This window comes from Lathamus discolor, chromosome 2 (genome assembly GCF_037157495.1).
Source record: "Lathamus discolor isolate bLatDis1 chromosome 2, bLatDis1.hap1, whole genome shotgun sequence".
NCBI lineage: Eukaryota > Metazoa > Chordata > Aves > Psittaciformes > Psittacidae > Lathamus > Lathamus discolor.
This window is the reverse complement of record NC_088885.1, coordinates 160,084,736-160,100,758: the sequence shown is the minus strand read 5'-3', so window position 1 is coordinate 160,100,758 and position 16,023 is coordinate 160,084,736. Positions and strand designations below refer to the sequence as shown.

Sequence of the window (16,023 nt, the reverse complement as noted above, 5' to 3'; positions counted from 1 at the left end):
TAGCCCATTAACCCTTGTCCTATCACCACAGTCCTTAATGAAGTGTCCCTCCCCAGCATCCTTATAATCCTGCTTTTGACAGTGGAAGCTGCTCTGATGTCACCATGTAGCTTCTCTTCTCCAGGCTGCACAGCCCCAGTGTTCTCAGCCTGTGTTCATATGGTAGATGCTCCAGACCCTGGTAATGCTCGTGGGCCTCCTCTGGACTTGTTCCAACACTTCCATTTGTTTTAATGTTGTGGACCCCAGAACTGTACACAATAGTCCAAGTGAGGTCCAGTTGTCCAAGTGAAGACCCAGGTTAATTCAAGGCCGGTCAATGTCACCTCTGTGACAGGAGAGATCATGGAGCAGTTTGTCCTGGAAACTATGCCAAGGCACACGGAAAAGACAAAGGTCATCACTGACAGACACCATGGCTTCACAGAGGGTAAATCATGCCTAACAAGTTTTGTGTCTTCCTGCGATGGTGTTAGAGCATTGGTGGGTATAGGAAGAGTGACTGCCATTATCTTTCCTTGTGCAAAGCGTTAGATGCGGTGCCACACAAGAACCCTGTCTCTGAAACAGAGAGAGGTGGAATTGAAGGCTGGGCACCAGGCATCCAGGCAGAGGTAGGCCAGCAGACACGAGGAGCTTGTGTCACAGGTGGAAGGGCATCAATGTTTCCAAGGCTTTGTTTGGGTAGGCAAAGAGCTGGAGTGATGGGCTGGAAGCCCCCCGAGTGCCAGTGGGTGGTGTTGCTGGAGCTAGAGTTCCGAAGAGAGGTCTCATGGTTCTATTTTGATCACCCCTATGGCCTGTTGAGCCCAGTGATTTTGCCGGGTGAGGCTGGATGAGTGTTTGGGAGGAAATGAAGAGGAAGGGCCTGAGGCTGGGATGCAGGAGAAGTTTATTGAATATAAACACAGGGAAAAGGCAGGCGCACCAAGTGGAAGGCAACCAGTGAGAGGTGAAGTGGGGCAGCAATGTGACATTGTATGTAGTAGGTATTGCCGGGGCCCTGAGATCTTTGTGCCCCACAGTGTGAATGTCACAGGGTTGGTACCTGGTGGGTTTGGCGTGTGAGAAGGTGTCTGCAGGAGAGTGGGGTGAACATAGCAGAAGGAGCAATGCAGAGAAGGAAGTTGGAGAAGAGGACAATGCTCAAGGGCCTTGTTTCCAGACAGCTCAAGCTGGGCACTTTCCCTGCTTGATTTCGTTGTTCCTTGAGAGGAGGAGGTGTAGATGTTGAGTCCATGGAGTAGCATTGGCCCAAAGGTTTGTCCTTAGTCCAAGCTTTTGTTCCCGTGGTGTGTGTGGTTGGTGTCATGGTACTGTCAAGGGAGCTTAGCAGATGTAACCTCTTCCTCCGCCGTAGCAGCCCAGGCCCCCGTAGCCGTAGCCAAGGCCATAGCCGAAGCCCCCAGAGGAGACTGGCACTCCCTGGGCGCTGAGGACGTTGCCCACGGCAGCGGATGAGGAGGATCCGACGGCGGTGCTCTGGGGGAAGGAGCTGAGGATGGGTCCTGGCAGGGTGACCAGCACGGTGGAAGGCTGGATGACGACGCGGGAGTCCTCGCACTGCCTGACACAGGGCTCGTTGCAGCTGTTGGCCAGCGGGGTGGGTCCGCAGGGGCTGCAGCGGTCGTAGCAGGCCATGTCTGTGGTGTGGAGGGGCCCTGGCAGGGGACAGGAGAGGAGAGGAGAGGAGAGGAGAGGAGAGGAGAGGAGAGGGTGTGGGGAGAGCAGTGGGCGTGGGGGTGCGAGGGCCGGTGGTGCAGGAGGGCGAGGCAGTGGGGAGGCTGGTGTGGGGCTGTGGGGCTGTGGTGCTGGGGCGGCTTGAGGGGTGCTGAGGCTGGGGCAGAGCGTGCTGGAAGAGCCGGGGCAGGGGGGCAGGAGCAGAGGGCAAGGGGCTTGAGGCTCACCTTGTTGAGCGCGCAGGAGAAGGCGTCAGCAGAGGCGAGTGAGGGACAGAGGCGCTGGGCTGGCTTTTATGCTGGTCCCCGAGGGGCGGGACAGCCTTTGCGCATGGCAGCATTTGTCAGCAAGCAGCTGGTGCGTGCCACAGCCTGGCAAGTCATGAGTTGTGTTTGTGTTTTCCTTCCCACAGCGCTCTCTTTGCATGTTCTCCTGTTGAGGACGTGTCCATCCGGCCCTGGCGGCAGCTTTTAAGTGCAAGTATTGAAGGCCAGAAGCTTGTTTCTTGTGGCACCTTTTTGGCCAGGCAGTAAACACGACCAAAGTGTTAGAGAGGTGGGGTGTCCTCAGTGAGGTTATCCCATGGTGCTCATGTGCTGTGGTTTGCAGGTACATTGTGAAGAATGGGTGCCATTTCCTCAGAGCCCTGTCACGTCAGTCTGTGCTTTGGAGCTGTGCTGGCCGTGGGGAGCTGCCCCTTCGATCGCATTCGATTCGTCCCGGCCTTCTTGCCTGGTCGCTAATCCTGATTTGAGCCCTTGGTTGAATTCTGTGCATGTCCTGGTGCCCTTTGTGGTTGTAAGGCTGTCCCTGGGAGAGTGCATTTATGTGGACAGGTTTCAGTAGCCGTGGGTCTGCTGTGGTGCCTTCTGTGAGAAAATGCCAGAAGCTTTCTCCATGTCCAATAGAGCATGTGGGAAGGACCTATGTTGGCTAAAGTAGTGGAGGCCTCTTTCCCATTATAGTGACCCCACAATGAATAAGTTAAGAGTGTGAAGAGGAAGGATTGGCAGAGACAAGGTGTGTTGTACTGACCACAGGTCCCATTCCCCTCTTGCCTGTGCCACTTTGGTCGAAGTTGTAAGTACTTTGGGACTGAACTGGATCCTTGAAGAAAGGCGGCGTTGGGAGAAAGTGTTTTAAGAGTTGATTATTTTCTTATTTCTCTACCCTGATTTTGTTACATGAATTTCCCCATATGAAGTCTGTTTTGCTGCCACTGGAAACTTGTGAGTGATCTCCATTTTCTTATCATGACTCTGGAGGCTTCAGTCTTATTCTTCTCCCCCTAAAGCTGTTGAGGAAGAGGAGTGATGCAGGGGCTCAGTGAGCACTTGGTGCCCAGCCAAGGTGAACCCACCACAGAGCCCCATCTTCACAGGAGAACAGGGTGACAGGCTTGCTCCTGCACCTCATCCCCATTGCCTTGTACCCGGCCTCATTGTGCCACTGTGAGGAGGATTGTGACCTCATAGTGGGGCCTTTCTCTGTGACCTCAGAGCAGAGGGATGGTGGCTTGGGTCCCCTGCAGAGGTGGTCCAGAGTCACAGCAGTAGGGAGGATGGTTGTTCTGGAGACCCCCTGCACTGTTGGGATGCATAGTGATGAGGAGCCTGTGTCCAAGATAGGCCCAAAGGCATCATTTATGGACCCCATAGCAAGATGAGACCATAGCCTGCAGACTGTGATGTGAATGGAATGGGTACCGTGCACCCAGGAGGTCAATGCAACAAGGACCCAAACTGGGGTTAGAGGAGGATCCCAGAGCAACGAGGGTTGTGATCTGGGCATGCTGTATGGGGTTATCCATGGTCCTTGCAGCAAAGCATTAAGGGTCCATTAGTCCCTGTATGGGTGGTCTTGGGACCCCAGCCAGAAGTGCCCATGAGACCGGGGCAACTTCATCAGAGGCATGTTCAGGGGAACGTAGTCATGTTCAAGACTGTTTGAGCCATTTGGTGCCTCAAGCTACTGTGTCACATTGTGGAGGCCACCCAGGAGCCTGTCTTTGATGCCGGTGGTAGCATACATCCCAGGAGAAGACTTATGGCCTTTTTCCACTTACCTGGATGACCTTCTGATACCTGACTTAGTGCTGCGTGAAGTTGGAAGAGCCTTGGTAGAAGAAAGGGAGAGGAGGCATCAGAGGCTGGGATGGAGGAGACCGTTATTGAGGCAAGAGGAATTGTGAAGAGGGGGTCCCATATCCTCACAGCATTGTTACACTGCTCTGAGCTTTGGAGCTGTGCTGGCCGTGAGGGTCCTGCCCCTCCCATCGCATCCGGTCCCTCTCTTCCTTGCTGCCAGGTCTCTAAGCCTGTCTTTTGGCCCGTCCTTTCCCTGTGGATGTGCTCTGTGGTTGTCTTGGTGGCCTTTGTGCTTGTAAAGTGTTCGCTGGGTGAGTGCTTTTATGTGGAATGTTTTTGTTAGCCATTATGTTGCTGTGGTGTCTCCCGTGAGAAGGTGCCTGAAGCTTTCTCCAAGTCCGATAGAGAATGCGGGAAGGATTCACCTAAGTTCTTGGAGGGCTGTTTCTGTGGAAGGGGCCCCAGAATGGAGCAGGTGAAGAGTGTGAGGAGGGTGGAGTGGCAGAGACAATGTGGAGTGAACTGACCACAATTCCCCTTCCCATCCCTCTGTACTGTTTAGGGAATGGGAGTAAGTAATGTAGGAGGCAAGATGAACCTGGAAGAAGGGAGAGGTTGGGGGAGTGTGTGCTAGGATTTGTTTCAAGTTCTCCTAATTCTCCTGTGACTTTTGATTTTAATAAGTGTATTTCAACATATGAAGTCTGTTTTGCTGCCACTGGAAAACAGTGAGTGATCTCCATGTTCTTATCCTGATTCGGGAGACTTTCATCTTGTTCTTCTCTCCCCTCTCAAGGAAGTGGAGTGATAGAGCAGCTCCTTGAGCACTTGATGCCCAGCCAAGCTCCACTCATGGAGCCCCATCTTTGCAGCAGAACTGGGTCACAGGCTTGGTCCTGCACTTGTCTCCAGTGCTCTATGTAGGGCGGTGCTGAGCCAAGGTGAGGAGGATTGTGACCTCACACTGGGGGCTTTCTCTGTGACATCAGAGCTGAGGAATGTTGGCTTTGGGTCCCCTGCAGAGGTGGTCCAGAGATTCTGCAGCAGGGAGGATGGTGCTCAGGAGACCTCCTGCGTGGGTCATTGATGGGCTTCTCAGTGAAGAGGTGCTGATGCCTAGGGAAAATCCAAGTCCTCTTTTGTGGACCCCATAACAAGGTGAGACCATGGCCTGGGAACTGTGGTGTGTGTGGAATGGGGACCAAGCAGCTGGGTGGTCAGTGCAACACCGACCCACACCTGGGTGAGAGCAGGATCTCAGAGCAGGAAAGGTGGTGATCTGTGCACACTGCATAGGCAACCCAAGGTCCTTGTAGTTGGGGGGGGGCCTGGAACACCACCCAGATGGTCTCATGAGTCTGTGGTGACTCCCTCAGAGGCGTGCTTATGGGAGTGTTGTCATGTTCATGACTATCTTTGAGCCAGCGCTTCCTCAAACCTCTATCGCATTGTGAAAGCACCCCAGGTGCCAGTGTCTGTTGGTCGTGGTGGTTTTTCTCCAGGAGAATCCTTGTGGCCTTTTTCAGCCACGCAGATGGGCTGTTGAGCCCTGGCTTTGTGCTGCGTGAAGTTGGAAGAGCTTTGGTAGAAGAAAGGGGAAGAGGTGTCAGAGGCTGGGATGCAGGAGAACTTTATTGAGATAAAAGCATGAAAACGTACAAGCATAAGGAGGAAGAGAGCTGAGATGCAAGTAGAGTGACCATGCACTGAGGTCTTCTGTATGCAGTAGATTTTGTCAGAGCACCGAGGTCTTCCTGGCTTGCTTGGGGTGGAAACCATTGGAGGTCCCCTGATGCTGTTTAGCCTGTAAGATGCTGGTGCGGCACACAGTACTGCATGAAGCAGATGGGGTGGTGCAGAGAAGGAATTTGGAGAAGAGGAAGACATCCATGGGCCACGCTACCAGGCAGCCTGAGGTGGCCCCTTCGCTGCTTGCTTAATGCCACAAGAGAAGGAGCTGCAGAAAGTGAACTGGTGTGCCAGCATTACCCCAAACGTGAATCCACAACCCATGCCTTTGCTTCTAGAATGTACGTGAGTGGTTTCGTGCGTGTTGTCAAGGGCCCTTAGCAGATGTTGTATCCTCTTCCTCTGCCATAGCAGCCCAGGCCTCCGAAGCCGTAGCCCAGGCCTCCGAAGCCGTAGCCAAGGCTGTAGCCGAAGCCCCCAGAGGAGACGGGCACTCCCTGGGCGCTGAGGACGTTGCCCACGGCAGCGGATGAGGAGGATCCGACGGCGGTGCTCTGGGGGAAGGAGCTGAGGATGGGTCCTGGCAGGGTGACCAGCACGGCGGGAGGCTGGATGACGACGCGGGAGTCCTCGCACTGCCTGACACAGGGCTCGTTGCAGCTGTTGGCCAGCGGGGTGGGTCCGCAGGGGCGGCAGAGGTCGGAGCAGGCCATGTCTGTGGTGTGGAGGGGCCCTGGCAGGGGAGAGGAGAGGAGAGAATGGAGGAGAGGAGAGGAGAGGAGAGGAGAGGAGAGGAGAGGAGAGGAGAGGAGAGGGTGTGGGGAGAGCGGAGGGCGTGGGGGTGCGAGGGGCGGTGGTGCAGGAGGGCGAGGCAGTGGGGAGGCTGGTGTGGGGCTGTGGGGCTGTGGTGCTGGGGCGGCTTGAGGGGTGCTGAGGCTGGGGCAGAGCGTGCTGGAAGAGCCGGGGCAGGGGGGCAGGAGCAGAGGGCAAGGGGCTTGAGGCTCACCTTGTTGAGCGCGCAGGAGAAGGCGTCAGCAGAGGCGAGTGAGGGACAGAGGCGCTGGGCCGGCTTTTATGCTGGTCCTGCAGTGCCCGAGGGGGCTGAGGCAGTCTTTGTGCATGGCAGCGTGTTTGTGCAAGCAGCTGGTGCATGTCAGAGCCTTGCAAGCAATTAGTTGTGGCTGTGTTTTCCTTCCTGTAGTTCTGCAATTTCATGTCCTCTGTTGAGGATGTGTCCTGGTCCTGGCGGCAGCTTTCTAGTCGAGAATGACAGGTCAAAAACCTGTTATTGATGGCATGTGCGAGATTCTGCAAAACATGGAAACAAAGCTTTGGAGAGGTGGGGTGACCTCAGCGATGTCATCTCTTGGCACTCTTGTGGTATGGTTTGTGGATGTGTTGTGATGAAGGGGCCCCAAGTCGTAGCATCCCTGTCAGGCTGGTCTGGACTTCGGAGCTGTTCTGGCCTTGTGGGGCTGCCTCTTCCAACACATTTGGTCCATCCCCACCTTGCTGCCAGGTCTCTAAGCCTGTCTGTAGGCCTGTCCTTTCCTGTCTTGTGAGCTCTGTGGGTGTCTCAGTGCCCTTTGTGTTCTAAGGTTGCCCCTTGGAGTAGTGTGTTTCTGTGGAAAGCTTTTTGTAGGCGTAGGGTTGTCAATGTGGCTTTATGAGAGGAGGCCTGAAACTTCTCCTATGTCTGATAGAGCCTGTTGGGAGTATTTTGGGCAAGGCTATACGTACTTCATGAGGGAAATTGAACGTAAGGAAGGGAGGGAGAGGGGGAAGGTGTTTCCAGATTTGTTTTTGTTTCTCAGAATTCTACTCTGACTTTTGATTTTGACAATTTAATGAAAGTTCCCTGAGTCAGGTGTGTTTTCTCGCCGTTGAAAACCTATGAGTGATCTCCACGTCCTTATATCGACTCAGGAGGTTTTTGTGGTATTCTCCTCATCTCATCCAGTTAAGGAAAAGGAGTGCTAGAGCAGCTCAGAGAGCACTTGTTCCCTTCCTTGTAAGGGTGTTCTGCTTTGAAATGACAGGTATTGTGGACAAGGAGAGTGCTGTTCTGTTGTTTACCTCAGTATTCCTGCAAAGCCTTTGGTGCTTTCTCCCCTTGCATGGTCATGGGGCGTGGGGTCACCTGTGTTTGTGGGCTGCTGGCTTGGGGGCTCTCTCAGCAGGTTTAGAGATGATGCAAAACCTGGAGAGAGGCTGAGATGCTGGATGGTTGTGCCATGATGCAGAGGGAACAGGAGGTGCTGGAGAATGGGCAGGTAGGAATCTGCTGACGTTCAACAGGAAGAAATGTAAAGTTTTCCATGTAGGGAGGAATGGTGCCTGTTGTCAGAATGTGCTGGAGACTGAGAGGCTGGAAAGCAGCTTTGCTGAGTACAGCTTTGTGGTGCTGGTGGAGAACAAGCTCAGGATGGTGCAGCAATGCATCCTTGCCGCAAAATAGGCCAAGCGTCCCCATAACAGCAATGGGAATAGTTTTGCTCGCAGGTTGGTTGGTGGTGTGTATTTGGGTGATCTTGCTCTCTATTCAATGCTGGTGAAATTTGTGTGGAATCCTATGTCCCATAGAGTTCTTCTTACTAGAAGGACATGGATGCAGTGGGACCTGCCGAAAGCAAGACCACCAAGATACTGTAGGGACTGGAAGATCCTTGCTATGAGGAGAAGCTTAGAGAGGTGGGATGGTTTTTTTCAGCCAGGAGGCAAGGCTGCAGAGGGCAGATGTCATCAATGTGTCTATATCCTGAGTGGGAGGGAATGAAGAGAAGGGAGAGAGAATGTTCTCATCAGTGCCATGTCCAGGGCAAGGATGAATGGCGGAAGCCGTAAAGACGTGCCCTTTTCCTTGGAAGAGAAAGCAACACTTTTTCAGTGTGACTGTGGTCAGCAGTGGCACTGGTTGTGCAAGGAGGTGTTAGAGTCTCACGTATTTTATTGAGACGAAAGAATGAAAATGTAAAAGCACCAAAAGCACCAAGTGGAAGCGAGACAGTCTGAGGTGCAAGGAATGCAACCATGAGCAGAAGTCTTCTGCTTGCAGTACATTTTGGTAGAGCACTGAGTTCTTCCTGCCCTGCAGGGCAAGCAGCATAGCAGAGGTCCCCCAATAGTCTCTGACTTGTAAGAAGGGGTTTGCAGCAGAGAGACCTGGACACAGTCAAGGAGATGATGCGAAGAAGGAAGCAGTACAACAGGAGGAGGTGCAGGGGCAATGTTTTCAGGCATCCCGGGCACACCCCGTACCCTGCTTCCTCTCTTGGTGCCTTGAAAGCAGGAGGTCTGAACAATTCTGCCAGAAAACTGAAAACCTGACTGGACATTTTGACAGCGTATTCTTGCTGACCATGCTTGAGGAGCCTGGTCCGAAATAGATGATCCCCAGAGCTGCCTTGTGCACTAAATGATTCTGTTTGCTATGTTCCTGCTTGTGACGGCCAGGTAGCTGTGCTTGGAAAGAGACTTGGTCAAGTGTGTGCTGCCATGGGGAGCTTGTGTCCGAGGTGTGCATAGAAGTGCATTGGAATTTGTAAGGTTTTTGGCAAGGAAAGAGCTGGTGTCTGTGCTGGAAGGCCACAGGAGGGTTTTGCAGGGGATTTAATACATTACTGTGCTGTGGTGGACCTTTTCCACCAACTTGATGGCCTATTGAGACCTAGCTTTGTGCTGGTTGAGATTGGATGAGCCCTAGGAGAAGTGAAGAAGAGGAGGTGTATGAGGCTTGAATGCAGAAATTTATTGAGGAAAAATTCAGGAAAAGGCAGGAGAAGCAAGGGAACCAGTGTGAGGTAAAAGCAGGGCAACCATCAGCAGGGTCCCCTGTGTGTAGCAGGTGCTGCCTGAATCCTGAGGTCTTTGTGCCCCACAGCGGGAGCAGTGCTCTAGAGATTCCCAGTGGGGGTTTAGACTGTGAGATAGTGTTTGAAGTGGACTAGATCAGAATGAGAAGTGTGGAGAAGGAAGTTGGAGAAGAAGAGGAGGTCCATGAGCCCCGTGTCCAGGCAGCACGAGGTGGGCCCATTCTCCTCTGGATTTCAGGCCTGCTGAGGGACTGGGCCGGCTTTTATGCTGGCCCCCGAGGGGCGGGACAGCCTTTGCGCGTGGCAGCATTTGTCAGCAAGCAGCTGGTGCGTGCCACAGCCTGGCAAGTCATGAGCTGGGGCCTGTTTTCCTTCCCACAGCGCTCTCTTTGCATGTTCTCCTGTTGAGGACGTGTCCATCTGGCCCTGGTGGCAGCTTTTAAGTGCAAGTATTGAAGGCCAGAAGCTTGTTTCTTGTGGCATCTTTTTGGCCAGGCAGTAAACACGACCAAAGTGTTAGAGAGGTGGGGTGTCCTCAGTGAGGTTATCCCATGGTGCTCATGTGCTGTTGTTTGCAGGTGCATTGTGAAGAATGGGTGCCATTTCCTCAGAGCCCTGTCACGTCAGTCTGTGCTTTGGAGCTGTGCTGGCCGTGGGGAGCTGCCCCTTCGATCGCATTCGATTCGTCCCGGCCTTATTGCCTGGTCGCTAATCCTGATTTGAGCCCTTGGTTGAATTCTGTGCATGTCCTGGTGCCCTTTGTGGTTGTAAGGCTGTCCCTGGGAGAGTGCATTTATGTGGACAGGTTTTGGTAGCCATGGGTCTGCTGTGGTGCCTTCTGTGAGAAAATGCCAGAAGCTTTCTCCATGTCCAATAGAGCATGTGGGAAGGACCTATGTTGGGTAAAGTAATGGAGGCCTCTTTCCCATTATAGTGACCCCACAATGAAGAAGTTAAGAGTGTGAAGAGGAAGGATTGGCAGAGACAAGGTGTGTTGTACTGACCACAGGTCCCATTCCCCTCTTGCCTGTGCCACTTTGGTCGAAGTTGTAAGTACTTTGGGACTGAAGTGGATCCTTGAAGAAAGGAGGCGTTGGGGGAAAGTGTTTTAAGAGTTGATTATTTTCTTATTTCTCTACCCTGATTTTGTTACATGAATTTCCCCATATGAAGTCTGTTTTGCTGCCACTGGAAACTTGTGAGTGATCTCCATTTTCTTATCATGACTCTGGAGACTTCAGTCTTATTCTTCTCCCCCTAAAGCAGTTGAGGAAGGGGAGTGATGCAGGGGCTCTGTGAGCACTTGGTGCCCAGCCAAGGTGAACCCACCACAGAGCCCCATCTTCACAGGAGAACAGGGTGACAGGCTTCCTCCTGCACCTCATCCCCATTGCCTTGTACCCGGCCTCATTGTGCCACTGTGAGGAGGATTGTGACCTCATAGTGGGGCCTTTCTCTGTGACCTCAGAGCAGAGGGATGGTGGCTTGGGTCCCCTGCAGAGGTGGTCCAGGGGCACAGCAGTAGGGAGGATGGTTGTTCTGGGGACCCCCTGCACTTTTGGAATGCATAGTGATGAGGAGCCTGTGTCCAAGATAGGCCCAAAGGCATCATTTATGGACCACATAGCAAGATGAGACCATAGCCTGCAGACTGTGATGTGAATGGAATGGGGACCGTGCACCCAGGAGGTCAATGCAACAAGGACCCACACTGGAGTCTGAGAAGGATCCCAGAGCAACGAGGTCGGTGACCTGGGTACACTGTATGGGGTTATCCATGGTCCTTGCAGCAAGGTGGTAAGGGGCCAGGAATCCATGTGTGGGTGGCCTTGGGACCCCAGCCAGATGTGCGCATGAGACCATGGCAACTTCATCAGAGGCATGTTCAGGGGAACGTAGTCATGTTCAAGACTGTTTGAGCCATTCGGTGCCTCAAGCTACTGTGTCACATTGTGGAGGCCACCCAGGAGCCTGTCTTTGATGCCGGTGGTGTCACAGACCTGTATGCAGGAGAACTTTGTTGAGGCAAAAGACTGAAAAAGAGCAAGCATAATGTTCAAGAGAGCTGGTCTGATGTACAAGAATGGTGACCATGCACTGAGGTCTTCTGTTTGCAACAGATTTTGTCGGAGCTTTGAGGTCTTCCTGACTTGCCTGGGGCAGAGCGCACTGGAGGTCCCCCAGTGATATTTAGCCAGTGAGATGCAGTTTTCAGCACACAGTTCTGGACATAGCTGATGGGGTGATGCAAAGAAGGAATTTGAAGAAGATCAGGAGGTCCAAGGACCATGTTAACAGGCAGCCTGCTCTGTCCCTTCCCTGCTTTCTTTGTGCCGTAAGAGAAGGAGCTGCGGAAGGTGTGTGGATGTCCCAGAATTACCCCAGATGTGCATCCACAATCTGTGTCTCTGCCTCTAGAATGTACGTGAGTGGTTCAAGGAACGTTGTCAAGGGCCCTTAGAAGATGTTGCAGCCTCTTCCTGTGTGACCTCAGAGCAGAGGGGTGGTGGCTTGGGGTCTCCTGCCCAGATGGTCCAGAGACTCTGCAGCAGGGAGGATGGTGCTCAGCTGACCTCCTGCATGGGTCACTGTTGGAGCCTGCAGCGAAGAGCGGCTGGTGGACTGAGCTTCCCCCCAAGGCGGCATCTGGAGACCGCATAGCATGACACCATGGCCTGGGGACTCTGACGTGAGTGGAATGGGGTCCATGCATCAAGAAGGTCAGTGCAACAAGCACCTAAACTTGGGTCAGATGAGGACCACTGAGCAAGGAGGTCCACAGTGCATGGGCTATCCATGGTCCTTGTAGCATGTGGGGAAGGGGCCGTGAGTCCCTGTGTTGGTGGCCCTGGAACCCTACATGAATGGTTTCATGAGCCTGGGGAGACATCATCACAGTAATGCTCAGGGGAGTGTTGTTATGCTCAAGACTTAGTCTGAGGCAGTGGGGGGTTTGTGTCACATTGTGGAAGCACCCCAGGTGCCAGTCTTTGCTTGTGATGCTGGCGTGTTTCCCAAGAAAATCCATGTGGCCTTTTTCACCCACACTGACGGCCTGTTGAGCCCTGCTTTGTGCTGCGTGAAGTTGGAAGAGCTTCGGTTGCAGAAAGGAGGAGGAGGCATCACAGGCTGGGATGCAGGAGAACTTTATTGAGGCAAAAGAGTGAAAAGGTGCAAGCATAATGTGGAAGAGAGCTGGTCTGAGATGCAAGCAGGGAAACCGTCAACTGCGCTCTTCTGTTTGCAGTAGCTTTTGTCACAGTACTGAGGCCTTCCTGCCCAAAACTGGGAGGAGACAACTGGAGGTTCCCTGATGATTATTTAGCTTGTGAGATGCTGTTTTCGGCTAACAGTACTGGACATAGAAGATGGGTGGATGCAAAGAAGGAAGTGGGTGAAGAGGAGAGGTCCATGGGGCATGTTACTAGGCAGCCTGGTCTGTCCCCTTCCCTGCTTGCTTTGTGCCACAAGAGAAGGAGCTGCAGAAGGTGAGCTGATGTGGCAGCATTACCATGGATGTGCATCCACCATCCCTGTTGTTGCTTCTAGGGTGTGGGTGGTTTCAGTGAGGTGAGGTGGTGAGAGCCCTTAGCATATGGAGACTTTCATCTTATTCTTCTCTCCCCTACCCTCTTGAGGAAGAGGAGTGATAGAGCACTTGCTCAGTGAGCACTTGGTGCCCAGCCAAGCTCCCCTCACAGACACCCATCTTTGCAGCAGAACTGGGTCACAGGCTTGGTCCTGCACTTGTCCCCAGTGCCCCATGCAGGGCCTTGCTGGACCAAGGTGAGGAGGATTGTCACCTCACAGGGGGGGCTTTCTGTGCGACCTCAGAGCATAGGGGTGGTGGCTTTGGGTCCCTGCAGAGGTTGTCCAGAGGCTCTGCAGCAGGGAGGATGGTGGTCAGGAGACCCTCTGCATGGGTGACTATTGGGCTCCACGGTGAATAGGTGCTGATGGCTTGGGGAATCTGCAAGCCATCATTTGGGGACTCCACAACAAGGTAAGACCATGGCCTGGGAACTTTGGCATGTGTGGCACAGGGGACTTTCATCTAGAAGGTCATGCAACACCGACCCACACCTGCGTCAGATGAGGATATCAGAGCAGGAAGGTTGGTGACCTGCACACACTGCATGGGATAAGCAAGGTCCTTGCAGCAAGGGGGCAACGGTACCGCAAGTCTCTCTGTGGGTGGCCTGGGACTCCACCCAAATGGTCTCATGAGTCTGTGGTGACTCCATCAGAAGCGTGCTCATGGGAGTGTTGTCATGTTCATGACTATCTCTGAGCCAGCGCTTCCTCAAACCTCTATCGCATTGTGAAAGCACCCCAGGTGCCAGTGTCTGTTGGTCGTGGTGGTTATTTCCCAGGAGACTCCTTGTGGTCTTTTTCGCCCACACTGACAGCCTGTTGAGCCCTGGCTTTGTGCTGTGTGAAGTTGGAAGAGTTTTGGTAGAAGAAAGGGGAAGAGGTGTCAGAGGCTGGGATGCAGGAGAACTTTATTGAGATAAAAGCATGAAAACGTACAAGCATAAGGAGGAAGAGAGCTGAGATGCAAGTAGAGTGACCATGCACTGAGGTCTTCTGTATGCAGTAGATTTTGTCAGAGCACTGAGGTCTTCCTGGCTTGATTGAGGAGGAACCTACTGGAGATCCCCAAATGCTGTTTAGCCTGTAAGATGCTGGTGCGGCACACAGCACTGCATGAAGCAGATGGGGTTGTGCAGAGAAGGAATTTGGAGAAGAGGAAGACATCCATGGGCCACGCTAGCAGGCAGCCTGGGCTGGCCCCTTCCCTGCTTGCTTAAGGAGCTGGCAAAGGTGAACTGGTGTGCCAGCATTACCCCAGACGTGAATCCACAATCCATGCCTTTGCTTCTAGAATGCACGTGAGTGGTTTCATGCGTGTTGTCAAGGGTCCTTAGCAGATGTTGTATCCTCTTCCTCCGCCGTAGCAGCCCAGGCCCCCGTAGCCATAGCCCAGGCCGTATCCGAAGCCCCCAGAGGAGACGGGCACTCCCTGGGCGCTGAGGACGTTGCCCACGGCAGCGGATGAGGAGGATCCGACGGCAGTGCTCTGGGGGAAGGAGCTGAGGATGGGTCCTGGCAGGGTGACCAGCACGGCGGGAGGCTGGATGACGACGCGGGAGTCCTCGCACTGCCTGACACAGGGCTCGTTGCAGCTGTTGGCCAGCGGGGTGGGTCCGCAGGGGCGGCAGAGGTCGGAGCAGGCCATGTCTGTGGTGTGGAGGGGCCCTGGCAGGGGACAGGAGAGGAGAGAATGGAGGAGAGGAGAGGAGAGGGTGTGGGGAGAGCGGAGGGCGTGGGGGTGCGAGGGGCGGTGGTGCAGGAGGGCGAGGCATTGGAGAGGCTGGTGTGGGGCTGTGGGGCTGTGGTGCTGGGGAGGCTTGAGGGGTGCTGAGGCTGGGGCAGAGCGTGCTGGAAGAGCCGGGGCAGGGGGGCAGGAGCAGAGGGCAAGGGGCTTGAGGCTCACCTTGTTGAGCGCGCAGGAGAAGGCGTCAGCAGAGGCGAGTGAGGGACAGAGGCGCTGCGCCGGCTTTTATGCTGGTCCTGCAGTGCCCGAGGGGGCTGAGGCAGTCTTTGTGCATGGGAGGCTGTTTGTGCAAGCAGCTGGTGCATGTCAGAGCCTTGCAAGCAATTAGTTGTGGTTGTGTTTTCCATCCAAGAATTCCGGAAGTTCATGTCCTCCTGTTGAGGACGTGTCCTTCTGGCCCTGGCGGCAGCTTTTAATTGCAAATATTAAAGGCTAAATGCTTGGTTTTGATGGCGTCTTTCAGGACACTCTGCAGATCATGCAAGGAAAGCATTGAAGTGGTGGGGTGTCGTCCATGATGTCAGCCCATGGCACTCGTGTGCTGTGGTTTGCAGGTGCATTGTGAACCGGGTGCCCTATGTGCTTGCAGCCCTCAGGCTGCTCTGTGCTTTGGAGCTGTGCTGGCTATGTGGGGCTGCCCTTTCCATTGTATTTGGTTCTTCCCCACCTTGCTACCACATTGCTGAGCCTGTCTTTAAGCCTGTCTTTCCTGTAGGATGAGCTCTATGGGTATCTTGCTGTCTATGTTTGTAAGGTTGTACTTGTTGTAGCAGGTTTATGTTTACTGTTATGGTGGTGAGGCACTGGAATGGATTACCCAGGGAGGTTGTGCATGCTCCATCACTGGCAGTGTTCAAGGCCAGGTTGGACGAAGCCTTGGCTGGTACGGTTTAGTGTGAGATATTCCTGCTCATGGCAGGGGGATTGGAACTAGATGATCTTAAGGTCCTTTCCAACGCTAACTATTCTATGATTCTCTGAATCTATGTGGGAAGGTTTTGGTAAATGCAGCTGCCGTGGTGGCTTCTGTTAGAAGATGCAAGAAGCTTCCTCCATGTCTCATAGATTCTGTTTGAAGAACCCACGCTGGGTAGATTCAGGAAGGGCTGTTTGTATTGGAAGGGATCCCAGGATGAAGGATGAGTAGACTGTGAGGAACAAAGAGGATTAGCAACAATGTGTGTTGAACTGACTACAACTTCCATTCCTCATCCCCATGTGCTGCTTTGGGAAAGGGAATATGTAATTCATGAGGGAAGGTGAACCTGGAAGAAGGGTTGGGGAAGGTGTTTCAAGATGTGGTTTTATTTCTCAGAATTCTAATCTGATTTTTGGTTTTGATAAACTAAATTAATTTCCCCGAGCCAAGTCTGTTTTGCTTCCAGTGGAAAACTGTGAGTGATCTCTATGTACTGAT

The 16,023-nt window shown here is 53.4% G+C and overlaps 3 protein-coding genes across 3 annotated transcripts; all 3 read right to left on the bottom strand.

Annotated features, from left to right (window-relative positions):
• Positions 1-1,329: 1,329 nt before the first annotated feature.
• Positions 1,330-1,641, bottom strand: LOC136009500 (feather beta keratin-like). The gene has a single exon (XM_065669493.1). It carries the CDS (start codon positions 1,639-1,641, stop codon positions 1,330-1,332), a length of 312 nt encoding a protein of 103 aa, XP_065525565.1.
• Positions 1,642-5,833: 4,192 nt separating this feature from the next.
• LOC136009499 (feather keratin 1-like) lies at positions 5,834-6,190 on the bottom strand. Its single transcript, XM_065669492.1, has one exon. It carries the CDS (start codon positions 6,167-6,169, stop codon positions 5,834-5,836), a length of 336 nt encoding a protein of 111 aa, XP_065525564.1. The 5' UTR covers positions 6,170-6,190.
• An 8,002-nt stretch (positions 6,191-14,192) lies between these two features.
• On the bottom strand, positions 14,193-14,507 carry LOC136009498 (feather keratin 1-like). Its single transcript, XM_065669491.1, has one exon. It carries the CDS (start codon positions 14,505-14,507, stop codon positions 14,193-14,195), a length of 315 nt encoding a protein of 104 aa, XP_065525563.1.
• Between the last annotated feature and the right edge of the window lie 1,516 nt (positions 14,508-16,023).

Bases quoted from the DNA above. Each gene is read 5' to 3' on its own strand.
- LOC136009498 (XM_065669491.1), bottom strand. From the start codon at position 14,507: ATGGCCTGCTCCGACCTCTGCCGCCCCTGCGGACCCACCCCGCTGGCC.
- LOC136009500 (XM_065669493.1), bottom strand. From the start codon at position 1,641: ATGGCCTGCTACGACCGCTGCAGCCCCTGCGGACCCACCCCGCTGGCC.
- LOC136009499 (XM_065669492.1), bottom strand. From the start codon at position 6,169: ATGGCCTGCTCCGACCTCTGCCGCCCCTGCGGACCCACCCCGCTGGCC.